The sequence below is a fragment of the Neomonachus schauinslandi genome, chromosome 13 (genome assembly GCF_002201575.2).
Source record: "Neomonachus schauinslandi chromosome 13, ASM220157v2, whole genome shotgun sequence".
Lineage (NCBI taxonomy): Eukaryota > Metazoa > Chordata > Mammalia > Carnivora > Phocidae > Neomonachus > Neomonachus schauinslandi.
The window spans coordinates 45,922,264-45,943,054 of NC_058415.1; the positions used below are offsets into that span (position 1 = coordinate 45,922,264).

Sequence of the window (20,791 nt, forward strand, 5' to 3'; positions counted from 1 at the left end):
ACCAAGAAAGAATGGAATCTGAAACACCGAGGCAAGAAAGCGTTTTGAGAAAGGAGAAACCAATTGTGTCAAAGGCTGCTATGAGGCTGCAAAAGGTGGAGACTGAGAATCGGGAAAGACTTGGCTTCTTGGAAGTCCTTGGCGGCCATGACAGGAGCTGTTTTGGTGGAGCTGGGGGACAAAAGCCAGATTATAGAAGGGTCTAGAAAGAGTGGAAGGAGATGAACTATTTTAAATGAGTTCTGATGTATGAGAAGCAGTGAAATGGGGCAATCGCTGGAGAGTTGTTTCTTCTTTGAAGATGGTAGATATTACAGTGTGTCCACCTGCTAGGGGGAGTTACACAGGTAGAGAAGGAGCAGTTGGTGGTGCAGCAGACAGAAGCCGGTAGGTAAGAGGCGGGAACTAGCCCACATGTAGAAGGTTTGCCCCAGCATAGAACTATAGGCAGGTCATCATTTGTAAATATCCACACTGACCAGTAAAAAAAAAAAAAAAACGCATTGAATGCACTGTAGTCCATTTAGGAAGACTGAGATAGGACAATACATTTTAGAGAAATTTATTGTCAAATAGTTTTATAGGAATGCAAGTTTATGGTTTGTAGGAGCAGTGTTTGCAACTGTTTCAAAAACTTGGCTCTGGGGCGCCTGGGTGGCTCAGTCAGTTAAGTGACTGCCTTCAGCTCAGGTCATGATCCTGGAGTCCCGGGATCTAGTCCCGCATCGGGCTCCCTGCTCAGCAGGGAGTCTGCTTCTCCCTTTGACCCCCCCCCCCCCCATTCTCTCTCTCAAATAAATAAAATCTTAAAAAAAAGAAAACAAAAAACTTGGCTCTGAAGATTGAGTCATTCTCAGAGAGTGCTGATTGCTAAGATTCTTTAGTATTCCAATGAAAATAATACAGCTATAACATATTTGTAAAAATTTTATATTTATAAAAAGTTTGAGCTTATGAAGTGTATAGTGAAAATACCCATGATTGCTTCTTCAAAAATGTAAATAGGGCAGTCCATGGTTGTTCTTGAACTCAGGCTTTTATGTTGAAAAGAAATTTTATCTGGTGAATATTTGAATTGAGTATGTATGTTATCTTCCAATCCACACGTGTAATTACTTTCTTTCGGCTCCAGAGTGATTCTATGACCATTTTAAATTTTATTTTCTATATGTACATAGTGACGATTCCGTTATCTACAATTTGGACATAGGAAATTGCTATTTTAGTGAGCTCTTCTGTAAAACACCAGAGAATGTCTTAGTTTAGGCTGCTATAGCTAAAATACCCTAGACTGGTTGGATGGCTTAAACAACAGAAATTTGTTTCTCATGCTTCTGGAGGCTGGGAAATCCAGATCGAGGTGCCAGGAGATGTTGTGCTGGGGAGGGTCTGCTTCCTGGTGTGCGAGTGGCCGCCTTCTCCTTGTATCTTCACAGGAGGGAAAGCAAGCATTTTGTCTCTTCTTACAAGGGCACCCATCCCACTCATCCCACTCAGGAGTGCTCCACCCTCATGACCTCCCCAAGGCCTCACCTCCAAAAACTCTACATGGGGTGTTTAGATTTTAACATATGAATTTTGGAGGAACACAGACATTTAGCCCATAGCAGAATAAAATAAAACATAAAGGACACCTGTGTAGCCACCACTCAGTTTAAGAGGTGACACCATCGTAACACTGCCTATGTGTCCCTCCTCAGTTACAGTCCCCTCCTTCCCCGCCTCCAGTAAGTGACCTAAGGAATAGGCAGGGGAAAGTCCTTGAAGGAAAGCTCCTATTTCAGGTTTTTCACCTAACACTAAAATTCCACATATAGAGTTTTAGGATCTGGAGTCATTGCCAGAGGTTTTTATTAATTGACAGGTAAGCAGAAAGATGGAGTTCTTATTCCAACATCAATTCCTGCACCTATTTTCAATCTTTATTGCAGGGTCCGAGACATGTTGACTGAGGAGATCACCAAGGCGGCGGCCAAGTAAGATCCATTTATTCGTTTACCAAAAATTTTCTTTAAACGTTTTTTGTTTTGTTTTTCCTGGCAAGTGCATACCATTTCTCCCTTTAGGGTATGTCCTAACTTTAAGGATTTTAAAGGATTTTTTTAATTATTTTTTTAAAAAATCAGTTGTTGTCCTTTCTCGTGTTAATTCTTAAGGTAACGTCTTTTTGTGAGAATACAGAGGAATCAATACAAACATGACTTCGACATCAAGAGTCACAGAGGTCATGCCCTTGTTGTACACCTAACAAAGTGCCCCGTGCTTTGACTTAGATTTGAAGGATTCTCATTTGGTTTGCGGCGGGGGTGGGGGCTGCTGAGGGAAGGAGAAATTCTTGCTAATGTGAATTATGTGGGTTCTACAAATAGGTTATTAAATCTCAACTGTGAGCCAGGAAATAAATTAGAGTAGTACTTCCTTTCATTCCCTTTGTGTTACGGGGTCCAGGGTATCTAAAAATTCAATTTTTAAATACCCAAAACGAGCGTGAAGTCCCATGAAAATGGTAGTTTCAATCATATCCTTATGGTTGTTTTAACAAAAATAACGAGTATTACCACCTTGAGGCTTTTTATTTATCTTAAGCCAACTCTCAACAGAAAATTATACCCTAATGAACTTGCTGGGAACAATCTCTTCAGGTTCCTTTGCTAACAAGCTGAGTAATTGTTTCTGGCAGTAAGTTACATGTCAGTTACTGCCGCTTCTCCCTTTCACCATCACCTTTAGCTGCTGCCCTTTCTGTAGGACTTCCTTTTTTCTTATCCACCAAATAACATGGATTGACCTTTGACCTAGGGGATTTCATGTGTCCACATTATCTAGACATATTTAATTGCAGTATAGTTTATCCCTATCATGTCCCAGAACCTTCCGTGGCTAAATAGGTTTGACCTTAAAAAACAAAACAAAACAAAAAAAACACCAAAGAACATGATCTACCTTAGAGTTCGCTTTCTACCAGTAATTTCTTAAGTAGGCACATAACTGTGAAGTCTGATCACAGTACATGATCACTACTCAGCCTCGTGTCTTCTGAATAAAGGGAGATAAAGGTGGTAATCCTCCCCTGCACTCAGTTCTGTGGGAGGCCCTGGGAAATATCTGTTGACATATCTGTTGACAAAATGAAAACTAAAGTACAGAGAGGCTTCGCTAGGGACTCATTTGTGTCTGCTTATCCAGTTTGGTGAATTGCAGACACAGTGGGGGAGCGCTCAGCTGCATATTGGAGGGGAGGGGGTGCTGGGTCGGCGGCTGTCTTTGACCTTTACCTTTCATAGTTTGTTCCATTATGTAGCCTACTTATATCCTGTTAAAAACAGCGCTCTGACATTTGCAGCAAAAAAACGTGAACGCTGAAGAATCTAGCAGCTTTCTATTAGACTATAATTTTGCCTCTCTAGTAGCTTTTGCATCTTCCATTCTAAAATTTTATTTCAACAAGATTTTAATCTTCAGATTTGCAAAGCATCGTTTCATGACTAATACCTAAGAAGAGCGTGTTCACATTCTCAGTGGTAGGGAATAAAAATAATTCATGTTCTCATGGTGCTAAACCTTTTCATCAAAAATTTCCAAGTATTTTATAGACCTTATCTTATTAAAGCAATGCTGACAATGGTAGGTATATGACAGCAAGTGAGGTTCGGAGGCTGAGAGATTAATGATAGTGCAGGGGGAGAAAAAAATCACTCTGCTGCCCTCTCCTTACTTTTTCCCACCGGCTTCCTCCAACCATGGGAGGACCCCCCCCCCCCACCACCACCACCTGCTGCCAGCTTAGCCTTCCCTTTCTTGGATCATGGCTAACACAGGCTGGTTGGAACCATTGTAAGTCTGACTTTGTTCTGAGCCGTAAGTTAAATGCAGGAAGTAAAACACCAGTCACAGGATTAGACTGATTTGCTCATTTAAGAGCAGTTTTAAAGCATCAAGGATAGGGCTAAGGGAGAATCAGAACACAGATAAACCCTGATGATTGATGTAAGTTTATTTTCATCGTTATTAATGAAATAGATCTGAACCCAAAGATGAAAATCCCCAAAGGACTGGGTCACTTTACTAATATGTAATGTATACTTTGTCCCTAAGAAAGCATCATTGTAGCTCATCCTTCCCTGCGCTTTTTAATTAGGTTGATGGCATCAGTTTGTTCCAAAGGACAGTTTAATTAAAATGCTAGTGGTGTTGCCTAGGTAAATACTGTACTGATGCTGACATGTTATTATGCAAATTAGTTACTACTGCCCAACTGGTAGGGGATAGTTATTTGATCCACAAGCTGATGGGTTTTTGCTGAACTGGTTGTAGATTTTCACCTGGCAAGCTCCTCCGTGAATTTGTTTCACTAAATACGTATCGAGTGTCTCCCCTCCATAAGTCACTGTGCTAGGCATGCAGGGAATGCAAAGTTGACCAAGAGCTCGTCACAGCACCTTTGGGAAGTGTGTAGCTTGGCCCGAGCATTCACTGTGTGGACTGTGACATACTTTTTTCTATTCAAAGATTAATGTCCAAATATGCATTTAGTCTGCAAGCAAAGGTCTAATTACTACTGACTTTAAATACATTTTTCTCCATTTTACAAGAACAATATGTGTTCCGGAATGTCAGGACCAGTGAAACTTCTGAAACAAAATCACTTGGGGTCTCTGTGTTGAAATGGAGGCTAAATGTTCTCCCGGAATTCAGGGTTACAAGAGGACTTTTCATGTCATCTTGTCTAATATCCTTGTTTTAAATTATTTGATACCCGATTTCTGGTGACAGTCTGAGTTTTTCTATAGGGTAAAAAAAAAAAAACAAAACCCAGGGATCAAACTGTCAGATCACTGAGAATTTGAAACTTTTCTTTTTTAATGTAACTTTAGGGATTCATGGTCATTTTGTAGCAGGACAGGCTTCAGGATATTCTCAGCTAAAGGAAAGAGATCATATTAGAAATAGAAGATTCAAGGCATCTGCTTAGCCTTCAGGTCTTCCTCCTGTTTTCTCCTCTCACCACGTGTGTGTATACTCACCTTTGAATACCCATAACTCACAGGTTCTGACATGACCGTGGCCTGGGACTGGAGGTCCTTAGCTTGCACGGGGAGCGGGGCTGGAAGTTTCCCCACCCCACAGATCTGTTCCATTCCTGTACTGGGGTGAGCAGGAGCCATTCTAGCACGTACCCACAGGTTCATGTTCAGGTCTCAAGTCCAGGTTTTGGGAAGCAGTCTCTGTATTTGTGGGAACCCCCAACCAGGAGAGAATGGAACCATCCGAGGGCTTGGGTGTTCTATTATGATGGAGGTGGGCCAGCCAAGAATATCTCATCAGTGTCGCACTGAAGATTTTCTTCTATAGAATCACACTGGAATAATGGAATAATATAAATGTTCATTTTCAGGTGGTAAGTATATTTAAAAAGGTTCAGTTTTCTTGATACTAAATCCAGAAGTCACATTTAAGATTTTGTTGCTATTAATAGAAAAACCACCATTTGGATAATATGGGAGGGCAACTGTCCATCCAGATAGTTTAAAAACAGGCCTTTTTTTTTTTTGCACCTTACCTAGGGTCTCTAAGTTATATCACAAACCTCTTTAAGGTTGCTGGCTTTGACATCTCGAGGGAAAGAAGGGGAGGCTAATAATGATAATGATTATAATAACCAGTGTGGCAGGTTGCTGGTAAAGCATGCTGCCTGAAGTGGCTCACTGGAAGCTGCTTCCACACACCAGTGCCTGAGAAAAGCCAGAGGCCACTTGCATTCTACTGCGCTTACTCACGCAACTGTCTCCGCTTGTATTTTTTAGCACAAATCGATAAATTTATATTGCCAAAGATGACACGGAAAGATATCGCTTACTTAATGCTGCGTCCAACGATGAAATAAAAACTTTAGAAAGAAAGAACTTGGATATATGGGCTTAGACTTGTAGGACACACACAGACACACACACCCCCAAGGTCTAAAGACCATACCCATATGAGGAGAGAGAAATCCACGCTAGCGTCAGAAGAAGGAGAAGACATCAGGGCACAAGCAGACGTGTGTGGATGAAGCTGTGTGAAGGAATGGAAGTGCTTTTTGACCTCGTCTGCCTTCTCTGTAATAATGCCTTCTCTTCTCCCGGTTAATGCCCCCAAATCCTCTCTTGGAATTTTTTTCTTTTTCAACAGGGAGAGCCCAGTGGTCAAGGGCAACGCACTGTTAGCCTTAAGCAGCCTCGCTGTCATCGTATCCAAACACGAAGCCAGTCTCTCTTCAGACTCGGAGGGGGTCCCGGAGGTGAGTTAAGGGCGATTTGAACCAGTTGGGCAACGTTTGAAAAGTGAGAAGCCTCTTTAAGCCTGGCCCTGAGTTTACGAGGTTAGAGTCCGTGCCTGCGGCAGCACCGACTTCTGCTACTTGTTGGGTCTTCACACGGCGAGCTTGAGGGGCTCCGCAGACACTTTTCCTTGCTGCTCTTCTGTTTTGCTTTCTCCATCACAGTTAAGTGGTCATTTCCATTTGAAGGTACCAATTTTATGCAACAGGGGTTGTCTTTTTGTGATTACATCAGTGGTAACCAATCTTAGGAGGTTAACTAGGCTTACTGAAAGTGAACAGTGCTGTCAAAAAATGATAAATAAGTAGTGTTTACTGACTGAAAAAAAATTGTACTTTGCATTTTAATTGTAGATGTCAATGACAAAGTGCCTATTCATTTTTGCAAGGCATTTATTTCTTAATTAAACATGTAGCGAGCTGGCCAATGTTCATTTCCAATGTACTTTTTCAGATAATTCATATCTGTCAAAATAAAAAGGCATGGATTTATTCTTCTTTTAAGCCCTATTATCTAGTAGCTGTCATTATCTGGAGACAATATAGCTGAGTGGTTAAAAAACATAGGCTTTGGAGTAGGAGAGTCCTGTATTTAAATCCCAGTACTTGCAACTCACTAGCTCTGTGGCCTATTGTTGGTATGTTCCCATTGCAAAGCCTGTTCCCCCATCTGTAAAGTGGGGCTAAAGGTACTCACCAGACAGGATTGCTGGGAGGATCAAATGAATGAATATATGTAGAGCTTGACAGTTGGGAGATACTAAGCACTCAGTAACAGTAACCATCATCTGACTTCTTGCTGCAAAAACCAGGCTTTACTCAATGCTATTCAGCCTGTCTCTGTTCCCTCAGTGTGTCTTCTGGGCCATCTGTACTCCTTTTTCATGATGGAGTTTTTTGGTTGCAAGCAAAGGAACCAACTCTCATCTAAATAAAAAAGCAGAAGGATATGGCATCCGGAAGCCCATGGAATTGAAGGCAAAGTTTAAAACTGGGTTTGGGGAAGAGCATTAGGGACAGGAAGTGTTAGGAGAACCATCACACATCACAGCAGACTACCTTCCCTGGGATGGATCAGCTCTGGTCGTGTGGTGTGCTTGTCATTCAAGATTTAGGGTCCCATGGGTCTCGTGCCCACCCCTTGGGCAGGTCGGATGGGTGGCTTCATTGAGCATTTAAGCAAGCTTCAAATCATGGAGGAGGGAATTCTCCAAAGGGTGCCATTACCAATAAACAAGAGAATAGAGGCTGTGTGGGCAAAAGCTACAAATGTATATTACCTTTGGGGAAAGGAAAGGGGCCAAACAATTATTCCATGAAGCATAAAAGTGTAGTTACCATAGGAAATTTTAACTTTAAATGCAGAATCTTACTTTAATGATGAGAAAGATGTTTTACATCCTTGAAAGAGCCATGAAGTTCTTTAGCAGAGAAAACATGCTAAGTAGAATCTACGACCTAAAAAGTTAATGTGCCTTTCTAGGATCCCTGATTTTGGGCAGACTTGCAGGTGATTTGCCCCAGTGATAACCAGGGGTCTAGCTCTGAGTTTGAGTTCCAGGCAATCTTCTTTATTTCCCCACTCTTTTGTTCTGTGCTGTAACAGATAACTACACAAAACATCGAGAAGCCACACAACCCAAAGATGGGACTCTACTTTTATTCTTCATCACTTTGTCTTTGGTTGTTATTCAGTACAAACTCAAGACCTCATTATTTGATTAACGTTGAGGTTTTCAAACTTTATTGGAAATCTGCATATGACTAACAACCAAAGATCCTAGGAAGAAGGCCTTCTTTGAGTCAAGGCATTAATTCCAAGGATGCTTACCACTGCGTTGACCTTTGTCGTTTGCACCACCTGAGTGTGACCCTGTGAGTGTATGGATGCCTTTTTTTTTTTTAAGATTTTTATTTAATTATTTGACAGAAAAAGAGATAGAGCAGGAACACAAGGGGAGTGGGAGAGGGAGAAGCAGGCTTCCCACCAAGCAGGGAGCCCAATGCGGGGCTCAATCCCAGGACCCTGGGATCATGACCCAAGTCTAAGGCAGACGGTTAACGACTGAGCCACCCAGGCGCCCCCAGATGCTTTTGACATCCACAGTCATGAATGATTTTTATTTTATTTTTATTTTTTTTTTAAGATTTTTTATTTATTTGACAGAGAGACAGCTAGGGAGGGAACACAAGCAGGGGGAGTGGGAGAGGGAGAAGCAGGCTTCCCGCCAAGCAGGTAGCCCCGATGTGGGGCTCAATCCCAGGATCCTGGGATCATGATCAGAGCCAAAGGCAGACGCTTAACGACTGAGCCACCCAGGCGCCCCATGAATGATTTTTAAAACTAAGGTCTCTTTTTAATGAGTTGGGTTTTATTGTTGTTGTTTTTTAAAGATTTTATTTATTATTTGACAGAGAGACATAGCGAGAGAGGGAACACAAGCAGGGGGTGTGGGAGAGGGAGAAGCAGGCTTCCCACAGAGAAGGGAGCCCGATGTAGGGCTTGATCCCAGGACCCTGGGATCATGACCTGAGCCGAAGGCAGACACTTAACGACTGAGCCACCCAGGCGCACCATGTTGTTGTTGTTGTTGTTGTTGTTTTTTGCATTCTCTTTCCTTTTCTTTTTCCAACTGAAGATCATTTATGCTTTCATACCTAATTAGCTAGGCACACATTGTGATGATTCAGAGTGATAAATCTAGGTGATAGTAAGCAGAAATGCTAAAAACGGTGATGAGAATTTTGTAGGCTGCTTTATTGCCTCTTGTGAAATGGGAAGTCATAGAAATGCGACATTTTGAGTTTCTTTCTCTGCACATCTCTCCTTTAACCCTCGCGTCACCCTCACTAAACAGGTGGGCAGCGGAGAGCTCTCAGACACGGTCTGTTTTGCAGCCCCTGTCCTCTCACCTCTGCTTGTCTTGTATAAAAGGTAAATCCTATTCCTGTTGGGGCACAGGTTGAGGATGTGTATTTATCAAATATCTATCTGCCTCCTAAAGTCCTGACGGGTGAAGTTACTCTTTGGTCGTAGCGCTTTACTCTTTAATACAGAAGGGGTTTGTGCCCCGGATCTAGAAATAATATTTAAGTTTTATTTTTTTTTCCATTATCATTTCATGTTATTCCTTTTTTTTTTTTTCCTAAGATTTATTTATTAGAGAGAGAGAAAACGAGCAGGGGAAGGGGTAGAGGGGGAGGGATAGAGGATCCTCAAGCCGACTCTCTGCCAAGTGCTGAGCCCGATGATGTGGGGCTAGATCCCAGGACCCCAAGATCATGACCTGAGCCAAAATCAAGAGTCTGGACGCTTAACTGACTGAGCCACCCAGCTGCCCCTCACTTCATGTTTTTCTTCATCTGCAGGTTCAGCCTAATTTCCTTTCAATGAAGGAGTGGGTTTCCATGGTGTCTGATACTCTCCTGGTCATTGTGGATAGCCATTACCAACCCAGAGGACAACTTTTCTCCTCGTTTTATTATGTAAGTCTGAGAAATAAAATTTTAAAAATGATGGGAAAAGTCAAGGGTTGAGGCTACTCATATTAGTTGTTCACATGAAAGCCATACCATAGTGTGATTACTCAGTCTTAGCTTTACGTTGGAATCACCTGAGGAACTTGAAGTGTATGTGTGTGCGTGCAAGCACATGTATATATATAAGATCTCTCTATAGATAGAAAAAATAAATACTGACCTGTAGGCCTCTCCTCTGATTTAATTACTTAGGGAAGGGCCTGGGCATCATCAGTATTTTAAAAGGTCTCTAGATTATTCCCATGTGTAGTCAGAGGCAAGAGCTACAGTTGTAGTGAAATAAACATTGGTTAAAGATTGGGGTCCCTGAGTTTCTACTTGTAGTTTTTTTTTTTTAATTCCAGGATATGTGACCATGGGCAGTTCACATAATCTCTTTAGACCTTTGTTTCCTTACGTGTAAAATGAGGCAATTGAACAATATTATCTGTAACGATTGTAGTCCCAGCTCCACCCCTTACTGGTTTTGTGACTGTTGACCTGATACTTAACCCATCATTTTATTTTCCTTACCTGTACAGTGAAGGTAAAGATTAATGCTTTGCCAACTTTATAAAAGATTTGCAAGGATCACATGATATAACTTGTGGGAAAATGTTTTGAAAACTGTGAAATACTCTATACATATCAAGGAATATTGTTGCTCATAAAAAAGCACCTGTCACTTAGTCGCTCTTTTTCTTCATGCTAATATCCTAAGATTTGAAACAAAGTGAAAACACACTTTTTTTGTTTAGGTTTTATTTCCCCTTCATTGGCTGTCGTGCATGCTTTATTTCTGCATCTGCCCAGAATTATTTTGGTTCTGCCTTATCACTCTCCACTGCTTAGGGAATTATAGTGATCATGGGACAATCAGCTGAGTGGTGGAGGATTATAGTCGATTTGAATAAAAATATAGCACAGGTTGTGAACTGTTGCTAAGATCATGAATTGAGCCCGAAACTCCATTACCTTGTCTTCTCTGTACAGCGTTCTGCGTGCCTCTGTCCTCCTGCTTTTGGGAGGACCTGGTACGTATTCATCTGGGCCTTAGGGTCTGGAACTAGGATTTTTAACTATACTTGGGGACAAACAAATGACTTGTAGATAATATAGAATTAAATTGGAAGGTAGATTTTCCTCAAAGAAATCGTTGCGTTATGATCCATTTGTTTGCTGTTAGTGTTCTTATTCCTTTAATGTTGGACGAAAAACTAGTTTGTATCGAGGTCTTTGCAATAGCGCTCTGGTTCAGATATTCACCAGGACAGGATATTCTATGAGATTTCTAATCGCGCTGCTTAGTTCTTGCAAACGAATAAAAATAATCTCCTTAGTAGCCAGCTCAGGGTTGCCTCTTACCTTTGTGATTTTTGCACTATTCTACTTCTTCAAAGAAGCCCTGATTCAAAAATCACTTTCTTGACTACCAGTGTTGGATCAGCTGGGTCATTTTGAATAGTACTGTCATTACAATAATGCTATGTTAACTTAAAGAATACCTTAGCACATGTTTGATTTTGTTTGAAGTACTAAAGCTTAGAGAGCAAATGGGTACAGAATTAAACGCACTTTTTAATGTGCTTTGATTGCGAGGGACAGAACAGCCTTTATGACGTGTCTGAAAATTTGAAGTGGATAATAGTGGCGGAATGATAAACAGCCTTCCTTCCCCACTTGAGACATATTTATAAATGTATATAATGTCTGTTGGAGCTCCCTAACATGGGATTCTTGCAGAAGCTGTTCATACTCAGCTGCCCTGCCATTTTATTAGGGCTGTTATTCATTTCTTTTCCCATAATTACATATAGGAAGGGGCATATAGAGCTCTCCATTTCATTTTGAATAGCTGGTTATTGCTTTGTAACCAGAGGCTTTTAGGATTTCAACTTCCTTTTTAATTAAAAGGAATTAACCCCCTGTAGGAAATAATCCATCTACTGGGAAGCGTTCCCACCAAAAATTTTGGGAGATCTGCCAATAGGTCCCTGTGCTAAACTTGCACTTCTTCCTTCGTACTAAACTGTAACAACCCGCCCCCCACCCACCACACACACGCTCTCTTTCTCTCCTGGAAAACTGGCTTTCTGGACATCTGTAATACAGCTTGGTGGTTTCTCCAGGCTTGGGTAACTTCACTTAGGGGTTTGGTGGGTTTCTTTGTTTTTTTGTTTTTTAATCATAAACACACGTGGGCTTTCAAAACACTGACTTTTTTTCAGGCTTTATAGTGAGGGAATTCACACCCTTTAAAAGAAGACACTTCCCCCCATCCCCCAAATTTAAAAGGATATTAATCAACTGTTTAGTAGCAAATTGTTTCAGGAAGGAAGAGTGTAAAGGGAACCTACCTAGACAAACACAAAAATCGATTTTTTTTTTTTTTTTAAATGATGTTTTTGATTGGCGGGGGTGGATCTCAGAGCCGCTGATCCTGTTGTGTGGTGCTTCTGTGATAGGTCTGCTCCCTTTGTGTTTTAAAACCAAAGGCCAACCCCTGTTTTCTTCCTTTGGCATGTCCTAGAAATCCTATTCTGGTGAAAACACAGCTAGCGCGATTGCCCGCTCCGCTGCCGCCACGGCTTTGTCTCTCCTCGTGCCAGTTTTCATGATTTCTTGCAAAGAGAAGGTTGAGGAAATCCTAAACATGCTGACTGCCAGGTTACCTGGGAAACCAAGAGCTGATGAGTCTCAAGCCGTGCAGATCCACATGGGCCTTGCTTTGGGGATGTTTCTCTCGCGCTTGTATGAGGAGAAACTCAGGTACGGTTGATGAAAATACTCTTCCGTTTTTGTCTTTGTGATGATGTAGGCAGAGGATGTGATGCGCGGGCACACACGTTCCCGAACATTCTGTCCGAGCGATAATGTGGTTGCTAAACTTTTTGAAATGGGCAGGTCCGACCCTTTCTTCTCCTTTGTGAGGGCATCTGTCTTTCCAAAATGCCATCACAAAGATATTAGGGTATTTTTAGGGTTGCTCTCATGAAGGTGATGGTGACTCTAACATCATTCCATGCTTAGCTGAAAACCCTGGAAAAATCCATGTAATGGATATGAGGATATGTGTATCCTCATATGTGAGATATGAGGAAAAGTGTAATCTCGTCGTGCTAAAAATAAAAAGCTGCTTTTCCCCCTGGCTTCCAAGGGTGAAAATAATTGTTGATTATTGATATCACTATAAAATGGGAGGAAAAAATTGGAATATCCCTGCTGCCTGAGGGCGCTGGGAATCACCTGGATCACCTAAGAACTCTATGTACCCAGTTTTAAAGATTGCTTTTATCCTGTGCCCTGGCTACATTTTTATAATCCTTAAAGAGTCTTAATCTGTGCATATTATACTGTGTGCTTTATTCCATTTGCTCAGTTTTGGACTGCTAGCTTTACCCTTGAATGGAGCTGAGTATCAAAGACCCAGGTGGAAAATTCCATTAGATGGGGAAGTTTTGTGCATGAATCTACTTTGGTTGTGTTGTCCGTCCTATTTATTCTTTATTTTGTAACAAGTGTTAGAATTTTATATACCCAGGTTGATTGCAGTGTGTGGTACAACATGAATATTTGAATATCATGAATATTTAGATGTGCGCTGACTTGGAATTCAGCCCCATTTTCCCCCCACATTGGAAATAGGATAGTTGGGAGAGGCATCCTGTTGTGACGTTCCATGTCCTTAAACTCCCCTGGTTGGCAGAAATTAACGGTCTGTCTGAAGCCAAGAGACGGTGTCGATGTGGGTAAACTGGATGACATTATGCTATATTTAGATTTCAGTTTGAAACCGGTGGTTAAGTTTGCATTTGTAATTTACATAGCTTTGTGCAAACACCATTATGTGAAACCTTTATGAGAACTGCTATTGATCTAGGGAAATACTGTCAGATGATCATTTTCAGCTCTTGGAAACATCTGTCAGATGATTGGGAAGATTGGCTTCATCTTTGTGATCATAAATGAAAACGTTTCTAGAATGTTCGTTTTGTTCTGTTGACCAGCATTCTGGACGTGAACAAAAGGCCGCCCTTTGCATGTGAATTGACTGTTACATATCTCGTGTGTGTGACAGAACGTAACATGTTTTTTCAAGACTTAAAACTTGAAAGTGATTTTTTTCCCCCTTTGCTACTATTGCTACAAATGGCAATTTCGTCACCATCTGTGTTCATGCTCTTTCTTCAGTATCTTTCAAGCCGCGCGTTTTACAACTAAAAATGAGCCATGGCAGTTTAATTCCAGGCAACTCATTTCATCCTATCTTGGCTCTGGCTACCCTCTTCCTTAGTTTAGGATGAGAGGCTGCTGGTTTTAGGGCTTGACAAGCTTGCACTTGCAGTTAATTTAATCATGCTACCTGGAGAAACCTGAAGGATTCATCCCAGTTCCTAGATTACCTTCCGCCCGTGTCTCTCTCTCACTTGACTTTGCACCCGCAGGAGAGCCTGGGGAAGGAAACCAGGCAGCTCTTTCCAAGGCCAAATGCCCTCAGAATCAGTGCAAATGTTCACTTTGCTCTAATGATCTGTTTGGACAGCATGCTTCCTCTTTTGGCCGGTGTCTTGAGCATTCTAGCCACCAGTGTAGTTATTCACGGTTCCCACCTTCCTAATTTCTCGGAGCAGAGGAATCTGAAATGTTTGCCTTTTGGTGCTGGTGAGTATTTTACTAGATAATGACAATGTCACTAGAGAATGACATTTTTGGAGGAAGTTTCCATTTTTCTAAAATTAAGTTCATCATTTTGAGGGCTGTTGACTCTGAATAGTCAGTGACATCCAGTAAATGGCCCAGCATGACCCCCTCAGGGGTACAGGATTAGGACAGTATGTTGGGCTCAAGAATGAAAAATCACCTTGTAGAAGAGAGTCATGACAATCCATTTTTTTTGCCATGGCTTATGAAAAAGTCGCCTGAATTTCAATTCCAGTCTAGAATTTATTCAGAAAAGCGTTACTATTCCCGAGCTTGCTTCTGTCATAACTCCCAGAGGATACTAGTAGGATCTCTTCAGCATTTGTTTAGAATAGTTAAGTATATTTTACTCCAGAGAACAACTATAATAGGACTTAGTCAAAGCTATTTAAACTGTGTGTGTGTGCGCGCGCACTCGCTGCAAAATGTAATCCTTCACCTCAGGCAAAACCACTATATTCTTGGTTTGGGAAGACTTTTTAAAGTGTCCTGTGGCTGGTTGGCATTCCTGGGGCTGCATTCCACTGAGCATGGTCTGAGGGAGCAGCATGACAGTTGACATGTTAGGATCCCCTTAAAAGTCAAGTGTTGGTGATGAAGCCCACAACTGCCTGAAAAAACAGCCATAGAACCACTTTTAAGTTTTCTTTTACTGTAGAAGTCCTAGTTCTCACCAAGACCATCGCAAAACCACATCAATTACTCTCTAAAGGTAGAAAAATACATGGCTGGGTTTCCCCCCTGCTTCTGAAAAAACAAATGTAGGAAAAAGGACAAGAACAGTCTTCACAATTGAGACATGAAATCAGAAGTAACCTTTGCAAGAAAGAGATTTGGAATGATTATTGTTAATTTCAGATTCACGGGTTGTAAGATATTCTGAAGAAAATCACGTTAGCATTCTTAGAAATGTTTCTGGAATTCTGATTTTGGTTTTTTGTTTTTCAGTGGTTTAAAATTTGAATGGGCTGAGGAAATACAAAAGTAGCAGTTTTTGAGTTTATTGGTTTACAAGTGATTATACTGTTTAGGAACTCAGTTATTAAATAAATTCTCTGACTCGTTTCCCTGCCTGCAAAATAAGTATATGTGACTCATCAATATTATTGTTACTCTTATGTTTTTTTTTTAATTAACTGAGAGTTCAGTAAAATATTAAGAGGAAATATAGTATTTTGGACATTTGAATGATTTTAAGTAACTGAATTTTTCCTCTTGGTCTTTGCCCAGCGATATATCTGGCCAACAGATGAACCTTCTTCTGATGAAGTCTCTGGATGCCCTGGAAAATTGCTGCTTTGATCCTAGTCTTGAATATAAGTATGTTGGTTCCATTTCCTCTCTGATATTTGAAGACTGAATCTTTCTCTGCCATACACTTTGCATTCAATCGTGAAATATTCGTAGGACTAGATCTTGAATTCCTTTGCAAAGAGTTTTCAGTAATAATCAGAACCTGTAATTAAAGGTACTTGTTCTAAAAACCATGTTTCAGCAACAGACCGTTTGCTTCGTTACAAAGCAACGGAATGTCATTTCATGGCTGTCATTAAGTTATTAATACCTTAGTTCTGTCTTGTACTTACCATATGAGGCATGTATCTGGAGACTTATATGCATGACTTAACCTTTTTAAATAGTTGAAACTATTCTTTGAATTTGATTGGACGAAGAGAACCTTTGACCCATAATTTAGATTTCCCGTGTGAAATCCAACGACTGAAGAATCAAAACGGAAACAAATATAGGGTACATCTGGGGTTCCCAAACTCCTCAATATTAATCGTTTCTCCCCGCCCCACCACAGACTTCATCCTTTTTAAAGATTTTGTCTATTAAACTAAATATCTTAAAATTTATTATTCCAGGGGCGCCTGGGTGGCTCAGTCGTTAAGCGTCTGCCTTCAGCTCAGGTCATCCCAGGATTCTGGGATCGAGCCCCGCATCGGGCTCCCTGCTCCGCGGGAAGCCTGCTTCTCCCTCTCCCACTCTCCCTGCTTGTGTTCCCTCTCTCGCTTGCTCGCTCGCTCTCTGTCAAGTAAATAAATAAAATCTTTAAAAATAAATAAAAAATAAATTTATTATTCCAGTCGTGAAAGGTAACCAAAAAAACAGAAAGGAATAATTAGAAAAGAATGTCTTGCACCTGGCTGGCTCAGTTGGTAGAGCACGTGACTCTTAAACCAGGGATTGTGAGTTTGAGCCCCATGGTGGGTGTAGATATTACTTAAAAATAAAACCTTAAAAAAAAAAAAGAAAAGAATACCTCAATAACAAGTTAAGCATAGTCATTTAGTGAGACATTTAATGTTTTAATTGGTCTGTGAATTGTGTGGGAGAATATAGTTTTATTAGACTTCCTGAAATACTAACACAGTTGGGGACTTACGTTATATCTTTTTGGACTTCCACGTGTTTTGGAAGCTCTAGTTTAGATCCTCTGGTGTTCATTGTTACTAAAAAACTCAACAAATTATAAGCACTAACCTCCAGTTTATTAACTCATTTACTTTTTGCTGTTACAGGCACTGCTCAAATGTGACTGTTTACATTTGTGGCCTTTAGCAACTTAGGATCTAAAGTTACATTCATGTCATCTAGCCTGTTACGTTCAGACTGAGAAAAGAGTAACTAGTAGAAGTAACTGCATATCTCAAATATTTCATTATGAGTAGGTAAAGTCAAATCTTCACTTCGTTGGTGGTAGTTACAGGATCTTCTTTCAGATGCAGGCTAAGATCAGATAAGAATCATTGACATCCACCCAGTTTATCATGAAACACTTTAGAGATGAAATGAGACGTTTTAAGAGTGTGGTTTTGAATATGGGAAAAGAGAGTTCAGTGGCATGATTGAAGTCTCTTGAATGTAGAAAATGATTAATGGAAGGGATAGGGCCATTTAGCTGTTACCGGGTCTGATGAAGAGTTGATATTTTGGAGCCCAATCCATGTGTTGGTGGTGTTGCCTTTTACAACCAAGGAGTAAGATAAATTTCTCTCCCCCTGCCCCGCCTTCCCCCAAAGGTATTCATCACAGCTATAGCTCAGGGTATTACAAAGCTGGGAACAAATTTGTGGATCAACTTACTGTAGGCTTTCAGCCAGTTGGAACAATCAGGAATGACTTACATATATTATCTCCACTAGTCTGACGGAAGTTTGTTTGAATGAAGGAGAACCATAGCGATAACTGAATTGTCCACAGTGTGGGTATTTATGCATATAACAAACCTCATGTGTGTAAGGACATTTAACATTACCCGTTAACTTTTTATATCGAGAAGATTCTTATTTCTTCATTATTCTTTCTTGATTCTTATCTCCTTAGTGATCAGCTGTGCTTGGGAGAGGAAAGGGTGGGCCCAGATAGGGACTAATCCTGCTGAATTAAGTAGAATAGGGTCATCAGAAATTTCCCGTCCATTTAGTAAAGTCTTGCCTGTCTCTCAGAGCTCAGTTAAAAGCCCAGATCCTTCAAGAAACTCTCCATCTTCTTCAAACTCCCGTTCTTTCTACAGTTAATGAAGTTTAGTATTCTGTCATTCCTAATGCTTTGTGGCTCTGTCTCTGGTTTCAGTTCAGCTGATACCAAGCAGCCGCATACTGTGCTAGGCATTTTCACATCCGTTTCTCCTGTCATTCAGCCCCAATGACAGTCTAAATATTGATACTAAAACAGGAACACTCATCGCTTTGGTTTACAGATTAAGAAAATGAGTTTCACACAGGAGATGGGTTCAAGGTCACACAGTCAGTAGCAGCTAGGGGAGGAACCTAGGTTGTCTGCCTTCAAAGCCAGGTTTCTGTCTCTTACATAGTTTGGTGGGGAGAAGACATTTCAGTAGAAAGAAAGCAATTTGATACCTGACAATATGGTGTTGACTGTTTTTTTTTTTGACATGTGAGTGTGTCTCACTACTAAAAAGCAGGACAGACACAGACATACAGACAGACACACTAGGCCCAGGCATAAAGTATTCCCCTGACTAATGAGATTCAGGAGTCTAGGGCAGTCCTCCCTCAAGTGAAATAGTGGAAGCATTACGGAGGTAGTTAATAGATCTGGGAGCTTGCCGCCTCAAGTGATAGAATTCACCCAGAGCAAATTCACCACGCTTCCTTGATTTAATGGACACGTCCCTGCTGAGAGGACCCGGCAGCCGGGCTGGCCAGGGTGTGTGGCCTTATCACTTACATTCTGCTGCCATCTAGTGGTACTCATTGTGCCATTGCCGTCCTCACAGCCTTAACTAGTCCTGCCATCCGTCAACGACCTCAGTGCTGGTTAATTACTATTGAGCTTTTACAAATATGATAACATCTGTATAGCACTTTGTAAAGGGCAATACGCTATACAAATGTTAACTGTCATTAGAACTAATTATCAGATGGCCTCATACTTAATCTGCAGGGTTGTCCACAATAAAGTAAGGAATTGAAGATTCATCTCTGGTTAATTTTAGAAACAATTTATCATTATATCTCAGTTGATATAGCAACACGCAGAGCAGAATTGCATAGCTTTTAAGCCTCAGGTTTTCTTTTCGCCGGTGATATTTTAATATACTTGGATAAGAGATTCAAATAAGTAAAGACATAATAGGGCATATAATTTTAAAACTCGAATTCTCTGTCATTTGTTAGTGTTCTTCAAGATTCATGTTAGTAATTAAAAAACCTGAAATTTATGGCTAATATTATCATTTGTTTCTATTTCATCTGTCTGAGACAACTCCATGGAACTCCTTTTTGTTTTCAGTGGAGGGAAAGATGTGAATGCTACCTCTGCCCAGTTGTTCTTGGTTTAGAGCTGACAAATATATCAAAGGGGAGCTAAGATGAGGTAAAATACATAGCAGTGCTGACCTAAGCACCTAGGAGAATCTTTAAGACTTAGGACAAAAAATAAACCCATTAAAATATAGACCACTTGGAAATCAGAAGAAAACATAAGGAATAAAGCTTCAGGACTACCTTCTTGGACCATGCTGGAAAAATGAGACAGAGTAGAAGGAGTTTAGAAGGTCAATAGATGCATACACCCTAGCATATTTATATTGGCACACGTATGTGTGTACGTAGTTAGATTATATATTCACATATGACAACAGTCATTGACCATTGTAGCAATGAATAGAATCGTTAGTGAATGGTAACGTTGCCCAAGAATAATTATGCTGTGATAATATTAGGTAAATGTGAACTAGGAAACAGGATGTCTTTTTCTAAGCCTTTGTGCCCATATGCTTTTGGGTGGTAAAAGAGTTTTAGTCCAGGGGATAAAGATTTTTGCATGCCCAGAATAGCCCCAAAAAGCCAGACTTAGGATTACTTATTGAGAAAGATAAACCCCGATACTTAAAGTGAGCTTTGAGAGGTACCCTTTTTCCACCTGAAATCTGACACTCCTCTTTCTTAAATTAGTCTGGCAAGAAATGGAAATTGAGTTTTCTTGATTGAATCTTGGATAATATATTCAGTGTATTTAGCACTGGTAAATTTTGCCTCCAACTGAATGTAAGAATCCAGTCTTGTTTTTGTTGTTGTTTTTCTTGTAGATCTTCTCTCCACTTTAGACTCTCTTGGAACCCTGCATTGGGTCAGTTCTTCAGCATTCAATATTGATTGAACTCTGTCCCTGTCAAAGTGGTATACTAGGTGCCACAGATAATGTGGTGAGGGAAAATCAGAAAATGTACCCACCCTCGTGGAGCTTGCAGACTAGTGAAGGACATGGGCAGAAATCAAACAGTCCTTCAAAAAATCCTCATCAGAATTGATAATTAAGGGGCGCCTGGGTGGCTCAGTCGGTTAAGCACCTGCCTTCGGCTCAGGTCGTGATCCCGGGGTCCTGGGATCGAGCCCCGTGTCTGGCTCCCCACTTGAAGAGCTTCTCCCTCTCCCTCTGCTCCTCCCCACCTTGCTCATACTCTCTCTCTCTCTCAAATAAATAAAATCTTTTAAAAAAAATTTATAATTAAAATTGTCTGAATTAAATTAGTGTGGGGTGTTATGGGAGAGTCCCAAAGAGGTTCCCTGCTGGGCCAGGGAAGGTGTCCCTAAGGAAGTAACATTTGAAATCTTAATCGAAAGTAGCAGTTAAATAGTCAAGAGGGAGCAAAAGTCAAATTTTTCAAAGTATTAATCACATTTTGTCTAACCATATCTTTGGTTCTAATTTTGTCAAATTTTTATATGCACCAGTATAGAAAGAGCCAGAAAAAAAAAAAACCCCACACAAAAAAACAAC

At 40.7% G+C, this 20,791-nt stretch overlaps 1 protein-coding gene across 1 annotated transcript in view; it reads left to right on the forward strand.

The window, feature by feature from the left end:
- FOCAD (focadhesin) overlaps window positions 1-20,791 on the forward strand; it is a 282,029-nt gene that overhangs the window by 206,055 nt on the left and 55,183 nt on the right. The window contains exons 24-28 of the mRNA XM_044920455.1: window positions 1,932-1,976; window positions 6,172-6,280; window positions 9,689-9,805; window positions 12,369-12,607; window positions 15,770-15,859. Of these exons, the coding sequence (XP_044776390.1) occupies window positions 1,932-1,976; window positions 6,172-6,280; window positions 9,689-9,805; window positions 12,369-12,607; window positions 15,770-15,859 (600 nt within the window). The remainder of the gene's footprint in view (window positions 1-1,931; window positions 1,977-6,171; window positions 6,281-9,688; window positions 9,806-12,368; window positions 12,608-15,769; window positions 15,860-20,791) is intronic.